General features: G+C 38.3%; 1 protein-coding gene across 15 annotated transcripts in view; it reads left to right on the forward strand.

The window, feature by feature from the left end:
• RBMS3 (RNA binding motif single stranded interacting protein 3) overlaps positions 1-15,968 on the forward strand; it is a 708,023-nt gene extending 692,055 nt beyond the window's left edge. For 10 of the 15 annotated variants that reach the window (XM_040549111.1, XM_040549115.1, XM_040549117.1 and 7 more), the window contains 3 exons: positions 3,285-3,365; positions 5,871-5,998; positions 9,859-15,968. In XM_040549111.1, coding sequence (XP_040405045.1) covers positions 3,285-3,365; positions 5,871-5,998; positions 9,859-9,865 — 216 coding nt within the window. In that variant the 3' untranslated portion in view covers positions 9,866-15,968. Of the gene's footprint in view, positions 1-3,284; positions 3,366-5,870; positions 6,003-9,858 lie in introns of those variants that run through there. The other 5 variants (XM_040549116.1, XM_040549119.1, XM_040549126.1 and 2 more) reach the window with 1 other exon arrangement.
• Positions 15,969-16,889: the final 921 nt, after the last annotated feature.

Genomic DNA, 16,889 nt, shown 5'->3' on the forward strand with positions numbered 1-16,889 from the left:
GACAGAGAAGTCTATTTTTTCCATTTGCCTGCTTACAAGTTACATTAATTTCTTGAGATAGGTGATATAAGCTATATGCAGATTATATGCATGAGTACAGGACCTGTGCTCACCATGGAGCCCCATCACAACAGAGACCCTTAATTAAGGAATGCCCATAAAGGAGACTCTTCATCCTGCATGGTCCTGAGCAGGTGGATGTGGCCTGGGGGAGGCTGCGGCCCATGGAGAGCCCCCGCAGGAGCAGGCCCCGGGCCGGAGCTGCAGCCCGTGGAGAGGAGCCCACGCAGGAGCAGGGGGGTCTGGAGGGAGCTGCCGCCCGTGGGGGACCCGTGCTGGAGCAGTTTGCTCCTGGGGGATGGACCCCGTGGTACGGAGCCATGTGGGAGCAGTTCTTGAAGAGCTGCTGCCTGTGGGCAGCCCCCGCAGGCTCAGTTCGGGAAGGACGGCATCCTGTGGGAGGGACCCCACATGGAGCAGGGGTACAGAGTGACCGACAAGGAGCGGTGGAGATGAAGCGACAGGGACTGACCGCAGCCCCCATTCACCTGTGCTGCTCGGGGGGAGGAGGTGGAAGAGGGTGGATGGGGGAAGGTGTCTTTAGTTTGTTGTTTGTTTGTTTGTTAGTCTCTCACTTCTCTAGCTTGTTATTAATAGGTAGTAAATTTTATTAATCTCCCTATGCTGAGTCAGTTTTGCCTGTGACAATAATTGTTGAGTGATCTCCCTGTGCTTATCTCAACCCTTGAGCGCTTTTCAGCGTATTTTCTCCCCCCTTTCCCTTTGAGGATGGGGAGTGAGAGAGCAGTTGTGGTGGAGCTTAGCTGCCCAGCTGGGTAAAATGATTTCATTTATGCCATTGTTGCAACTAATTTTGCTCACAGAATTTTTTTTAACTGTTCTTGACATTGTTTTAGAGCTCCAAGTGATTTAACCAAAAGGTTGAACCACCGTTACAGTGGACATTTACATGAGCAGAATATGTTATGTAGAGGGAAGAAGTCACATTTTTGGAGTCCTTCATGGAGTCTGGCACAACTGGGATGCTCCGTGCTCTTGCACTACCAAGAGCAGTGCTTGCCAGCAAAAACACCAAGTAATTCCCAGACAGTTTCCGTTGTGCTACAGAACTCAATGCCAAAGGGTTTTGCAAAAAATGGAGCTGTTTGAATTAAAAGGCAGTTGAATAATTTGATGTCTTTGTATTAGAACTCATATATGTTTGTGTGTAAGGTAAGAGAATGGAAGACAACTGCGCCTTATGAGTCTCAGCAGTGATCTGCTGGGTTCAGGGAAGAATTCTGAGGAAATCTAAGCTGAATAATGCCACTTTAGTCTTTAAATTAACACTGGGAATTAAAATGTTTATATATTTGAGTGAAGCTAGCCTGGGTAGGTATTTAAAGCCCCTATAGGTCATTGCAGAACTGTAAGAGTGAGAGCTTCAGGTTACTGTTAAATATTGACATGTTTAGAACAATGCCACACAGCGGATGTCACCCCAACATGTGACGGCAGCACTACAAAGCAGAATGAATGGAGCGGAAGCCACTCGGGAACACCCCGCTGTAGCATTCTCATTAGTTCCTAATCCTTAAGGCAGGAGAATAGCCCAACTGTACTGAGTACAATAGGGACAGTTGGCCTAATGTCTTTGGTGGGTTAGCATTCATAAAAAACTATTGAATTCAGTTCTATTTCTGAAGAAGAAGAGAAAGGAGATGCAGAAAATCATGGCCTGGTACAGGCACACATACATGGGGGACGCTCCTGTCTCTCTCTGTCTCAAAGGAAAATGCTGTGAATCTGTATTCACAAATATTGTAATGATTTTCAACACAACATTCTGCTCCTATTACAAGTGTACATTCTATGTCACCTATGTTTCTCATTGATTATTTGTTCTATAGAAAACAATTTCACTGAAATAACTTTTTTTTTCTTTTACTTTACTTTTTTGTTACTTGAATGAAAAGTAAATGATTCTTACTTCAGAATTTAGCTCTTGGATTCTCAAATATGACGTTCTCATTCCCTCAGGCCTTTCTCCAGTCTGTACCCAACTCTGCAATTTCGTAATGCATGTTTGTGACAGGCATATCAAGCCATCCAGTTAGTTTAGAATTGAGGTGAGAGAGTGCTTTAAATGTAAATTTTACTATAAACAGCAGAATAAAATCTTGCCAGCACTTCCTAGCTCTGCCAGGAAGCAAATCTATATTTAACGCATTTTAAAATTCATCAAATACATTCGGGGCTGATTCAGATCTTCAGTGTGTCTTTGAAGATAATATGTAGTGGAAGTGTCATACAGTCAGTTGTGGGATTGGGCACATTCTGAGATTCTTGTCAGTGAAGACATGCAGTTAGGACTGGATTGTAGAAAGAAAAGTACATCCGGATCTGACAACTTAATATTGATACTTTATTTGAAGACTTGAACAATCTGTTGCATTCAGTTCAAGAGCTTTTTAAGAATTGCTGTATATAACGAGATTAGTGCCATACCGATGGCAAAATTCACATGCACTCATAAATTTAAAAAAAAAAAAAAAGAGTATCTTGTAGTACTTGGGAGAGAAAGTATTTTGGAGAAGCTAATACCAAGTGTTGCTGTAAGAATAATTGGGAGAAGCTTCAAAATGCATAGAAAAGATCCCTGGATATTAAAAATGATCCTTAAGAATTTAGTTAAGGCTTCTATGTACAAAAGGCTCCCAGACATGTCTTCCTCTTCGTTTATTTTTCCTGTCTTGGATCACCCCTCCACTCCCTGTAAACTGAAATGCTCTTAATGATATGGTTAAATATAGACAGGAATAAAACTGTCAAATTTTGTGCTTCATGTTTTGTAGGTGTCATTAAGATAAGATAAATAAGATTCCAAAATATTGTTTAGACTGTTTCTGTATCTGTAAACACTATATATATATATAGGCTGTTATCATGTCTCTTTATTGTTTTATTCATAAGTACAAATAGGAGTCTCTCAGTTTCAGAAAGCATGTGAAAAAATAATACAATCTGAATCTATCAGCAATATGTTTACTATCGCCTCTATTCAAATGTGACCTGACTTTGAAGTTCAAGACTGTGATTTTTAATAGCTAGAAGGTAATTCCTACCATTCACTAAAATCCTTAATTAAAAGAAATAATAGACTATACATTAACCAACAAACTCTTTACAGAAAATTGAAAGAGCATCATGCTTCTAATATGTTGGGTTTTTTTTGCAGCTTGATTGTGGTTTTCTAATGTTAATTTGCCTTCAATTTGTTCTAGTACATGACTGCTGCTGCACCTATGCAAGGGACCTACATTCCCCAGTACACTCCTGTGCCTCCAACAGCTGTCCCTATTGAAGTAAGTTTATCTCCGTCCAAGAAAGCAGAGTAAAGGGGTAACAGAAGTCTTCTATCTATTATGCCTCATTGCACCTGTTTTTTGAGAGGGGCCTAAAAATCACTTTATGGAATAGTACATCTTCCAGCTTTTAAAATTAAGACTGCACATTCTTTCTCTTTTTCTTTTCTTTCTTTCTCCTTCCCTTTATATTTATTTATTTATCGATTGATTATTTGCAAGGGCCCTTGTTTTGCATTTTTTTTTGCTCTACAGCAAGATATGGAATAAAGTATCAGTGATTATTACTATTTTTTTCCCCTTGTACTTGGGAGGGAGATGGGAAGAGACAGGAAAACAAACCCAGCGAGGCAGACCACGAACCCAAAAGAGATTCCATGAAGAGAAGATTGCAAGAGGGTTTGATGCGGTCCTTAGCAAGTATAGATAATTGCTGAAACATTTAGCCACCAGAAAAAGTGATTGAGCAATGGAAACCTTCCTCTTGTATATACAGACGTGGAGGATGCTGCACTGACTGAGTGCTTTTTCATCCTTGAGGAAGGATTCGCTCCCTCCCTCCTTGGGGCTGAGTCATGCTGATGACAGTCTAATGAGTAAGTATTTACTCAACCCTGTAGACCACAAGCTGCTGGGAGAGCATCAGCTCGGCCTCCACTTCTGTGCAGCGTTATAAGGGCCACCAAGCACAGCGAGAGGAGGGAGCCTTGGCATCCTCTTCAGTGTGTGCTTCTCTTTGGTGCTATTCCCTTTTATTAATAACTTCTCCCCTACACTGGGGTAATGTGAGGGGTGCCAGGGTCTCCATACTTCTGTCTTCAGCTGTGTGGACTTTGGAGTTGCTGCTATTGCTGCTTTGTGCTTTGAGGCTGCTGTGTTAGTGGTACTGTTGGTATGGCACCACTAGCAGTCAAGTACTCATCCTGGTTTCTCCCAGTTCTCTGAAATTTCTAAATGAGGTCCCACAGAAAAGGCTGCTACTGTTTTGTCATATTGTGCTGCTCATACTTTTAGTCTCTTTTGCTAGAGGATAATTCTGCCCTGGGCCTTGTTTACTTACAAATGGGCTACGAGTACCTCTTTTAATTGCCATTCTTAGGTAATAAACTGGACAGATACAAATCTGAATCAAAAGGAAACCGTGGGATGGAGATGAGAGTGGCTCATGCATCAGTACTGGCCAGTACCAATGAGAAATTAATTTAATTCTTCCTGAGCCCTCCTCACCATCATCCACTGATATATTCATGCCTGATAAAGTCCTATGATGTAGTAATTAAATATTATCTGAATATATAGCCTGTCTTGCTCTGATCCAGTGAATACTATTATCGTTATTGTTTATCTGTATTCATGTAGCATCATGAACCAGGACCCTGCTACGCTGGATGCTCCCCACAAGCAGAGACCAAAAAATATGGTCTCTGCCCCAGAGAGCTTACATTCTCAAGATGAGATGGATAATTGTAGAAGCATAAAGACATAGAAAAAGATAATACTGATAGTCTGTTAAGCAACAGATATGTAAAATTTATGAGAAATTAAACACTTTTTTTCCACAGATAATGTAAAATAAACTACCTTTGTTTACATAGGACTCAAATGAAAACAAAGCAAGTGCTTTGTGCTCCCTCTTCTGGCTCTGTTGTGTGCAATATGGTAATAATGCATGTTCCCTGGAGAGACCTGCTAGTGTTATTAGTGTGGCCAAGACACCAAATATGAGAGTAAAGGAAAGAAAATGTAGTTCACCTTGAAAGCATGCGAAAATAGTTAGAATTCAGACTGTCCAAATAGGCTAAAAAATTGAATATAATGTTAAATCCATGCATATCAACTTTTGTATATCTACTTACCTTTTTTGTTTGTTTGTTTTGTTTACAAATTTGTAAATAAAACTTCATTGGAGCTTTGACTTAACAGGTAAAAATATTTAGTGCGAGTTAAATTTATTGTTGAAATAAAACGTGCATAAGTGCACTGACCGGAGTGCATTGTTTTCTTAAGGTAGCTAGAATTCTGATGGACATGTAATAAAGCAGAGGGTGGTGGACCTAATCTTTGTTTCTATCTCACTGTAAAATGAGCAAAATAAAAGTGAACTCACTGTGAAGTTGGGGTAGGTAAGTGAAAGTCAGAAGAGCCATACATTTGTTAAAGAAAAGACAAGAGGTAAAATCAAGACTCCACTGAAGTCAGAAGTTTTGCCTTTGGCTTTGAATGGACAGAGAACCATCCCCAAATGTGGAGGTATTTGCCACTGCAGCTTGTGAGAACAAAGTACTGGAGATGTTAGTACACTAAGGAAGATTCTCATTGCTGGATTATCTCTGTAAACTAATGTAGTTTGTTGGGTTAGCATGTGGTTCTCCTATCTCAAACTCTCTCAACCATACAGTATTTCTAGAGAAATACAGGAATGTGAGCTGGTGCTGAGTTCCTTTATGTAATTCACTAAAGTGACTAAAAATAGTAAGTTTTTCATGTTCTTATTTGACTCCCTAGGGTGTTGTTGCTGATACTTCTCCACAGACAGTAGCATCGTCATCACAGGAAGCCAGTGGTCAACAGCAACAGATGACAGTGGAAACATCCAGTGAACATGCACCTGCATATTCTTACCAACAGTCTAAGTAAGTAGGCATATACTTCGTAGACTGAAGGTTTTGTCTCCTCCATATAGTGGCCCAAATTCTGCTTCCCATTTCAGCAATATAAATTCAGCATAGCTTCATTAAGTTCAGATGAGTATTGTATATATAGTAGTGTAATTAGTAGAGGGTTTTGCCTGATGGCCTCACCTAAGCAAATTGTTCTTGAGTTCCATGCTCTCTAACAGGCTTCTGCTTATTCTGGACTCAGAAGGATCTCAACAACTGCATTAACAGTTGCCATACTGGGCTTAACCACCATCTAGCATCTGAGGTTATAAACAGGACTTAAATTTTGCAGTGGCAAAAATTAGCATGGTACAAACATGAAGGTTCATTTCCGAAAGTCCTGCTAGTTAAACAGTGCAAATTGCCCCAAATGGGTATTTATGAGCATGCTAAACTGGTGCCATGCAGGCACCAAGTGGGCAGAAGCTAGAAACAGAATGGAAGACTGTGATGAGAAAAAGACTTCATTGTCTTTCTCTCAATCTCTGCTCACTTTATTTGCAATGGAATATTTTTTGCATGGAATATTTTTTTTTATTTTGCATGGAATACCTTTATTTGCATGGAATACCTTGCAAAATTTAAGATCTATACACTGATAGCTGGACCTAGAACCCCATCATTTTCTGAATTATCCTCTTACACTCCTTCCCTTTGAGATAACAGAATCAGTCCTCTTGAAGACAAGTCAGGGACTTAGTCACAGGTACTGATCCACAGACAGATTCTAGGAATTTGGACCAATTGTAGGAATTTTGCCGTACTCCAAACACAGCCATTTATTAATACATGTACATTGAAAATCAGTATCACTGTAAAAATAATTATGCAATTTTTATCTTGTGGAAGGACGTAGACAAATCGTCAGATAAGAAAAACATTTGGTATGTCAGTTAATGCATCGTGACATAGTACTTATGGTGCAAGAGGCATAATATATGAGCTGGTATAGAGAAGATAAGAATTATACCAATCTGTCAGTTGCTTTACTTCATTTGTGACCTCTGGAAGTGAAGATGCATTTCTTTGTTTAACGCATGAATAAACAATGGTGTCAGATCACACAATGTTCCTTTTTGAATGCCATATTTATGTTTATAATACCTCACTTTTTCATATGTCACTCCCATATTTGTTCAGATGTAAATACAAAAGCAGTTGATCACAAGCATTTTGTTGATTCATCCAGTACTCTATTTTGGAGACACAGTCTATGCATGTGTACCCCTCCTAGCCATCAACCTCTCTAGTACCTGTGATGGCAAAGTACTTACAGAATACAGCTGGCCAAGAGAGAAGTACATGTGACAGTGCCATCCTGTTCACTGGCTTTGATGACTGTGTTCTGAAGGTACTTGGATTTGATCATTCCCATGATCCAGTTCGCTTTCAGTTAAGTCTCCAACCAAAAGAACTTCAGTTCAGATGTGTTGATAAGGTAGCTGTGAGCAGCTGCTTCTGGAATTTTTCCCACAGAGGAGGAAACTGCATTGTGATTCTTTATTGAAATGAGTGCTGTGTTCTTTCTCACATGGTGAATTCCCACCTTCTCTGAGAATGAGATCCTTCATCTTTTCTTGCCAGCTACTGCCTTGTTGCAGTGATGGCTACAGTTCTAATGGCACTGGCATTTATATTCAGAGGAAATTCTTTCCTTTTAAATCACATGGAGAGATCCACTACATATTTTTTACTATGATTTTTTTTTTCTGAAAAGTGCCCTCTATTTGTGTCTGCCAGTTGTGGGCAGAAATGCAAAGTGTGGGAAGTTGTAGAAAGAAACAAATATGTATGCAATTTCTGTCTTACAACAATTCCTACCAGAATATTTCGGTAACCTTTAACTTAATATCAAATGAAGTTATTTAGCAATTAACATATAATGTTTTTAATCCACTCTTCGAAGGGCACATTTATTAATAACAAGTACCATGCCCAATATACATCTGTTTTCAAAGCAATAGAGAAGAAGTAATTAACATGACCACATAATGGTTTTGTCAAATATAGGCAAAGGAAAAGGCAGACACTAAAAAACAGTTTCATAGGAACTGATCAGTCAGGAGAAAAGTTCTAACAGTGTATTTCATTGTTTTTATTTTCTTTACAACAATCATGAAACTGCAGGCAATGAAGGAGGGGAAAGGTACTCAGGGTGTTACAAGGATCTTGTACTCTCTGTACGCAAAAATAAACCGTAAGATTTAAAAATTAAGTTCCCCTTTTTTTCATCAGCATACACATTCTTTCATTTAATATGCTGGCTGCTCTGTTTGAGCATCCCACACAGGGATGTTCAGAAATGATGACTTCATATCAAAAACCTGACTTCTAGAAGTGGAGCAATATAGGAGAAGCAGCCTTCTGTTTCTGAGCAGACAGCTCAACTCTATGAGGAAATCACCTTAATTGTTTTAGACCCGCAATGCCTCTTTTCTTCTCCTCATAAATCTTTAATTTTCCACATAAGAGTGTGAAATCTATGAAGTGGCTGTAAATGGTGATCCTTCCCCCTGGAAATTGTACTCTCTTACCCCTAAACAAAACTCTGTTGAACAAAGTAGTCTGATTTTAAATGTAGGAAGAGTTCAGTTTTTCTGAAGCCTTTTCTGGGCAACCTCAGTGCCAGGTTGTTAGAGAATGTGTGCTGTGACCCTTTGGTGCCCACTCTGCTCAGAGAGGCAGTAAAATCTTAGGCACTGAGAAGTCCGACTTGAGTACTCCTACTGGAAGTTATGCATAGAGAACTGCTTTAGAAATCCTAAGTAAATAGTTAATTCTTATTTTCCACATACATCTGTTGTTACATTCAAAATATTAATTTCAAGGCTTCGTGCAATGAAAAAAATTCTTTGGCAAGTTTAATATTTAAAATCAAAGTTCATTTTATGTTTACCATACTGAAGAAATAGTTCTGTGGCAAATATTAACTCATAATAATAAAATTAATTTAAAACTAAGCAAGGCAAATGCTTTAATGCTCAGAAAGGAAAGGTGCTAGCTTTTCTTGAGTTGAACTTGAGTTGTAAAAGCATTGTTTCCTTGCAAGGTTTGAGAATTGTAGGAGAAGCAATAACTATCTCTTACTGGTAGCTTACTGATACATTTACTAGTGTTTGTAAGTAGGATCTACATCTCCCCCAGGATCTCGTATCATCTTAACAAGATAAATTTTATTAGACGTATCTTTAAATTTCATGAAACCTCAAAAACACAAAATGAGAGTTATCTTAAGAAAAAAAATGGTAGTTTAGGTTGTTCTCTGTGCTAATTTTAGCAAGACTTGAAACTATATGTTCAAAAAAAAATTTTTTTCTAATATTATCTCAAAAGTTTCTAAGTTAGAAATAACTGGCTCATTAAGCAGACTGTTCCACAGTCTAACTGTTCTTGCCATCAGAAAATGTGTTCTTATTAACAAATTGGACGTATCCTTTTATTGTAATTTTATCCTTTGTTTTATCATTAGTATCCAAAATAAATAGTGCCACTTAATATTATGAAAATATTCACTCTCTTATTGTATTACTCTTGAAATATTTACACAGTGCTAAGCCACGTATTCATCTCATTTCATTGAAGTTGGACTGCCCATTAAGCATAGCATTAACAAAAGTAAAGTCATCTGCTTAGGATGTGTTAACGTCCCCAAAGCAGGAGTTCCCTATTTCTGCCTGACTATTTTCAGCTTGGTGGTGGTATCATATTTAAACAGCTGCAAAGTTAGTTTAGCTTGGATAACTTTTAAAGGGAATTGGGTGGAAAAAAAAGAGAGCAGCCTATTTCAAAGTTGTTTTGACTTAATGACCACTTTAATTCAATTGTTTTTACAGACAATAAACAGGACTGAAGAATGTCGGTCTGAAATCTTTGCCTTGAATGGAGAAACTTCACTGAACAAGAAGTTGGCTTCCAGTTTGCACAGGCGTCAAATGAATGCTTTTTTTTTTCTACCTTTCCCAACGAAAACAAAACAGTGTTTTTATGTGCTGTGCAAATGGTTCCGTCATGTAGTCTGACAATTTTATTTTTGCTATTTTTTTTTCTTAACTAAAGAAAAAACCCAGAGGAGAAATGCTGGGTTGACATTTCATCTGGACGAACATTTGAATTCAGAATTACCTGGAGGTGTAGCTAGATTTTCTTTTTTAACAGAAAAAAACTGATGATGTCAAGAGGGAGCAAGCTGAGATGAAAACCAATTGTCTTCCTCAAAAATTAAGCTACTCTTTTTCTCTCATTTTATTTTTCTTCTTGTTTTAAATTTAGAGTGGTTTTTGGTTGTTTTTTTTTTGTTGTTCTTTTTTTTGTTGTTTTCTTTTTTTGTTGTTGTTCAAGTGTTTGTTTTAAAGAAATGTTTAGGTAAGGTTTATCTTGAATCTTAATTGCCTTAATTTTAAGGACGTCAAAGGCTCTCAAGGCAAGCTGTCAACGTCTTGTTAGAAAACCCGAGAATGAATTGAAACTGCTCACACCGGTGCTGGTGCAGAAGTTTAATAGACTGAGTTTTTGGGGTGAACAAAAATAAACTGTACAGTTTAAAAGAAAATGATTTTCTTCTTTTGAAGAAAAGTTGATGATAAAGGAACTGTGGCAACTGAAAGGATTGGAAAAATGCTGGGACTTTTATGAACTTTGTCTTAAGTGTTGACAGAAAAAAATTCTAGAAGGCTAAAGCATTTTACAGTAAAGTTATTGAATTGAGAAAAAAAACTTGCTGCATTGTAGAGAATGCAGGGTTTTTTTCTTGCAGAATGCAGATTTTTTTATTTACAAAGCGTGATCGCTAGCAAAAGCATTAGTGCTTTTTATCTGCAGTCTTTTTTATGAGCTTTAAGAAGTTTTTAGTCTGCTTTGCTTGTCACATTGCAAAAACCTAGCTTAAGAGCATTAAAAAAACTTAAGTAGATAGGAGCTTATGGTCAAAAAAGTGCAAAAAAAGCAATAGATAGAAGAAATTGTTGACAATTTCTGTAGTCTTTCCTAGTTGTGAACAAATGCAGCCTATGGATGGCCTATTTTATACCAAAGATGAAGTGACACCCTAACGCAGTCCAGAAGATAGAGGTTTTTTTCTTTTTTTATCTTTATTTGACCTACATGGCCGGACCAGTTCTTACTTTCTTGTTTGTTTAAACTATCTTCCACTGGTGTTTTACATACTGCATATGTTTATAGTGGAAATTTCAGAATAGTTGGTATGAGAAGCTTGTTGATGGTGTGCTTTGGAGAACATCACAAAGCAGGAGAGCGGGTCACCAACTAATCTGTCCAGGTGGGCTTAATTTTGATGGGTTTTTCTGTTAAATTGCCTGATCCTTGGTATTTCTTCTGAAACAACAGTCTTCCTTCTGAATTCCAGCACACCACAGACTCATTTCTTCACCTCAGTCTTTGTCATCGTCCAGCATGCATAGCCACCTTAATTCTGCGTTTTTTGGTGATGCGTTCGAATTGCCAGTTAGATGCGACAGAAAGCAAACTCGATCTTTGTTCTCATTTTAGCTCTCCCATACAAGCAGAAATGTTGAAAATGACTTACGCTAGTATTGTCATGCAGGCAGGAAGTTTAAAATTATTCTTCTCTGCTATGATTTCCGTTGTCTTAATATGTTGGCTGACAATCACTAATTAGTATGATTAGGCAGAAAAGACACTAACTAAATTGAATCCACTGAAACCTGTTTCAGGAATGACAGTTATTTTCCACAGAGAAATCTTGATTATGGCCCTTGATTTTTCCAAGCAACCAAAAAAGGTGAAAAGCAAGTCAAAAGATGATTTTTTTTTCCTTAAGGAGGCAGAAGAGAAGCAGCATTTAAATATATACATACATATACATATTTCTATATGTAAATTTAAACCAAACATTTTTAAACTTTCCTCCATTCAGAAGAGAGGGGAAGCTTCATCACATTTATTGTGGTGCATTAGAGACAGGGTATCCATTAAAAATAATTAAATTCAAACATTTATATTGGATCAATCTGATTCAGCCACCCAAATCTAAAAAGAGATCTCTGTTTCCCTAACCTGTCTTTTGGGGGAAAAGTACACAATTATTTTTTTAAATTGATAAAACAAGATCATATATTTTAATGTAGTGTGGGGTGGGAGGGGGTTTCCCAAGTAAATGGCTGCTAGATATGCAACATATAAAAGAGAGGAATGGGAGTTCACGTGGTTCTTCACCATAGGAAGAGGGCCTGATTTTCAGAAGTGATAAAACTTCTGCTTTCTCCAGAGTAGTTGTTGATACTCGACACTTCTGAAAACCAGATGATGCCAAAGTAAAAGAACAACAATATTCACGTTTTTAATTCAGAAAAAAAAATCACATCTCTTGCTGTTCCACATACTGTCTCATTACATGTTGCTTTTTGAGAGTGGCACTTGAATTTTGTCCTTGGATAAAGGTTCCCTCTGTCTTTGGAGGGCATATGGGGGAAAAATCAATCTAGCCTTATTTTCTTCCTTTCTACACGTATTCTCTTTCTGTCTCTCTTTGAATTCTTTGTACAAATAGTGATAATCCCGGGCACAATTCAGTTAAATAGGAAATAAACATATTTGTTTCTGTGTTAGTTCTAATGTGACATACAAAAAGTCTCATTTACTATCAACAATGAGGCTACAAGGTAGCTACCATGTGGCTGATGAATATGCTGAGGTACCTTCTTGTTTCTATTCAGAACTCTGCTGCTTTATTTATACATTCAGAAACATTTTTGTTATTTTTTTCAGCAAACAAATTTAAGCAATCTCAGTGTTTTTTATTAAGTCAGACAGGCAGCACGGTATCACGATGCCTGTCACTTTAAAGTGTTTCAAATGCATTCTGTGTTAGAATTGTTCCTTTTCTTTTTTTCCATGCTGCAATGTTTAATAGTGTTTGAAATCAAAAGAAACAAAGCAAAGAAATAGAGGAAGAAGAAGAGGAAAGAAAATGGATCCCCTAAATGCAATTGATCATCTTACTGTTCCCAAAAATCAGTGAAATGGTACTTGAAAGTCTATGTTTTATATGTAATGTGAGCTTTGAGTATAAATAGACATAGATCGTAAGGTAAGAAAAAAAAAATGGAACATACAAAATGCTCAGAAAGTGGTAACTTATTTGTAAAAAATTTTAAGGTGAGATAAAAGATAACGAAAAGCAACACACTTGCTGCATGGTTGTCATCATAGCACAGGAATACTTGGTGGCTTCTGAACTCTAAAACTGGTTTTCTTTATGTTCTGGCTAATAAGATTTATTGGAAGGTTTATTATTGTCTTTTTGAGTTTCTTTTTTTTTTCTTGTTTTTGAAGATCAGAATTCATAAAGTCAGTATCTATGTCTTGCCAATTAGCTTTAAATATCATGAGGGTTCCTGAAAGATTGCAGAAACAACTCTAGAAGTCAAAGGCCCAGCGGTCTAGAAGCAACATCAAATCCATAAGCTGAACTGCGTATGTACTTTCCATCACACCTGAATTCTTGTAAATAGTCAAATCTGGATGTTCAGGTTTGGTATTTTTGTTTTTACTTTAAAAGATAAATACGGGATGGGTGTCAGAAAAATATGAATTATGGCTAGAAAACTCTGAATACCTGGGCTCGTCACTTAACACTGAGAAAAAAATGACACAGTGGAACTGAAGAGAGTGTTATATTTGCAGGTGCTGACCAGAGTGTAGATCAGGGCACTGAAAAGTCTCACTTTTTCCAGTGAGATCGTTGAGGGACTCTTCTTCCTATCTGGCTCTACTGCTGGTTTTGTAAGCACTTTTCACCTGTGACAGTCAGGCCTCAAATTGTGAATGTCCTCCTATTGCCTTCCAGTGAAACAGACTCTTGAAATGTCCTTAGCTTGTGCTTACTTGTATAGTTCTGTTTACCAAGAGACTGCCTTGGTTGTGTTGGTCAAGAAATCCACTGTAATGCAGAATGAGGCATATCTGAGAGCAATTGCATCACATTGTATTGTCTTCTGCTATGGATGCATGCCCAACTGTAGAAGATAAAGGCTGGTTATTAGGGAAGTTGAGGGCTTAAACTTTCAATGGGCAATGGGCTGAAGCATTCAAATGGATTTTTACACAAGTAAAAATCGAATGAAGGGTATTATTTATGTATGTATGTGTACCAAAACTCAGCAAATTTGAGGAAGCCTGCATTGTAATAAAGTTTATTTTTAATATGTCATAGTATTTGGATCTATATTATGTTGTTTATGGTACTGAAGGATGAGACTGATAATAAGTGTTTAAGAAATTGCCATGCTTCATGATTTTAAGCTTGATGGTGCTCCTCATGCCACTTCATTTTAATGCTGAGGTTGACATGAGCAAAACAGGTTTAGGCAGACTAGCTGAACTCCACCTACAGTAAGAGTCATGCTTAAGAGTGATAATGTGCTTAAAGTAATAAAGCGATCTATTTTTAGTGGTGAGACCAAATGTGGTAGTTGAAGATAGTAACGTTTGATACACACATGGTCAACATTTCCTTTCGAAACTTTATTTAACATGAAATTGGTCCTTATACAAAAGAAGTGCCCTAGGGTAAGGGATTTTACAGGTCTTTCTAGGTAGCCCATGTGAACTGAGAAAACAGTCACGGTGTGATGGAAATGCAAAACAGAAAACAACAAAGACACTGACATTTGGTGTATTAGTCTTTTCAGTTTAATGGCAATTGGCTCTAATAATGATGATTCCTTTCATTTCTAATACGCGTACACACAGTCACGCCCGCACATTTTCCCAGAGGAGGGCTGAGTGACCGGCAGACTCCTGTCCCTCACTGGAGCAGATTTCTAGAATCTCAGCAAGCAGCAAAGATGCAGTGTAAGGAAAGCTAGCCCTCAAAAAGAGCACCGTTTTTTTTCTATATTGCTCCTGTCACCTAAATAGGCTAGAGCTCTGTATGTACCCCAGAGATTTATTCACCTTTGTGCCTCAAAGCAGGCAGAAGAGACCCTTTCTTCTCCCCTTTATTAACATGTTCTTTGTTCAAATTAACAGAAAACTAAGAGAGAAAAGTTGTTAAAAAGTAAAAGACAAAGTGTTGCTTTAGCTTTTCATGATGAGAAAAATGTTTGTCTTTATTTCAGTTGTTCAGGATTTCACTCCCCAACAGTGACAGTTGCATTCTTTCAAGTCAGTAAAAATGTGTAACGAAGAGAAAAATATCAGCCTTTGACAGGTTCACAAATACATGTCTCCTTGTAGGGCCAAACCCTGCGAGGTCTAAGCACCTTCCAAGATCTGGATCTGCTGTCCTTAAGAGAGTATCTGCCCAACTTTAATTTCTGCCTATAAGTGTCTTTCTCTTGGATAAAAATTTTATGAATTTGGTGGAATTTACAGACAGTTATATTTTTAAAAGCCCAAAAATACAGCCTAGAGAAGAGAACATGATGTTTATGTAACTGAAGTATTATTAAATATTCTGTATTCCAGAGTGGAGGAAAATTCTACTATCTTTTGGAGGCAAAACAACTTTATGTAAAAATCAGGAAGCATACAGAATTCATATAGGAACACTTATTTGTTTTCCTTTTTAAAGGAGAATGAACAGATTCTGTCTGTAAAAAAATCAAAGCAGCTTTGAAAGCAGATGAACTTCCTATCAAGAAAACGTGCATCACGAAAGTGGGACAGAGGTTCTTTAAAGCCCTTACACACCTCATTGTAGCCAAAATGTAGAATACAGAACCTCTGTGACACATTAAATTATGAATCTTATTTATATGGGCATCTGTGTGCTGATGTCTCAGAATGTCTTTGAAAGATCTGTACTGCTATGATTTTTTTTTTTTTGATGTTTTCCATTTGTACCACAATCCTAATAGCTGCCATTTTCCCACTCCTGGGGCTTTCTGTAGATCAGTGGATGTTAGGTTTAAACTTCTGTTTTCTTTGATGAAGCTTTCAATAAAAAAATAAAGAAAGAAAAGAGCTGAGTGACTCTGTCTTCTTGTGGAACTGTGGTGCAGAGGCTTCCCGAGGCCGCAGCGTGCGCGCTGAGCACAGAGGGAGCAGAAAGGCTTTGCAACAAAGTCTGCCTCCTCCGCGCCTTCACCGAGCAGAAGTAAAGCATTGGAGATACAGGACAGTTCTGCTGCCCTGTCACCAGCACAACCTCCTACGTGTTAGAAGGTGAAATACAGAAGAAAGTTTCTCTCACACCAAGACCGAGTGTTTAGCACTAATGGGTACCCGCTCTCCGGGCTCTCAGCTGCGCTCACCTGCCTGTTTCTGAGGCTGACTTTAAAGAGTGACTTCAGGGCAAAAGTTGCCACGTGGAAGACAGAAAATCTTTATTTACAGAATAACTACAGCCTAGGCAATGGTAGTGCAAGCCATACTTCATCTTGAAAGGGAGCTGGAAATAAATCGCCTCCTCGGCCACGTCTCATGGGGAACTTGAGTGAGCGGCTCTTGCATTGCCATGCACGCACCTTCCCACAAGGGCCGTTCTGTGCTGAAGGCAAGGGCAGGCAGGAGGTTTCCAGTAACTCCGCTTCCCCACCGAGGAGCTTTATTCACATGTTGGGAACCACAGCGTGTTCCTCTTTTCCCAGCCTAGCAGGAGCGTGGCTGTCTCCTTCAGCACTTCACGTGGTTTGTGGGATTGTCTACGCACTTCCCCTTCATTTGTTCTGCCCAATGAAGCATCCACAGGTGAGCTTCTCGTTCCCTTCAGTCTCTGTGCCTCTGTTCCTTGTCCCATTGTTGCCAGTCTTGTTTTCAGAAGGACTACTCCATGCCAAAGTCTCCATTTTATTTAGCAGAGCACAAGTCACCGTGATAAATAATGGCTGGCAGAAGTGGTCCTGAGGCTGCACTCAGTGCAGGATGATTTTTCCAGGCAAAT

The sequence above is a fragment of the Cygnus olor genome, chromosome 2 (genome assembly GCF_009769625.2).
Source record: "Cygnus olor isolate bCygOlo1 chromosome 2, bCygOlo1.pri.v2, whole genome shotgun sequence".
NCBI classification, from domain to species: domain Eukaryota; kingdom Metazoa; phylum Chordata; class Aves; order Anseriformes; family Anatidae; genus Cygnus; species Cygnus olor.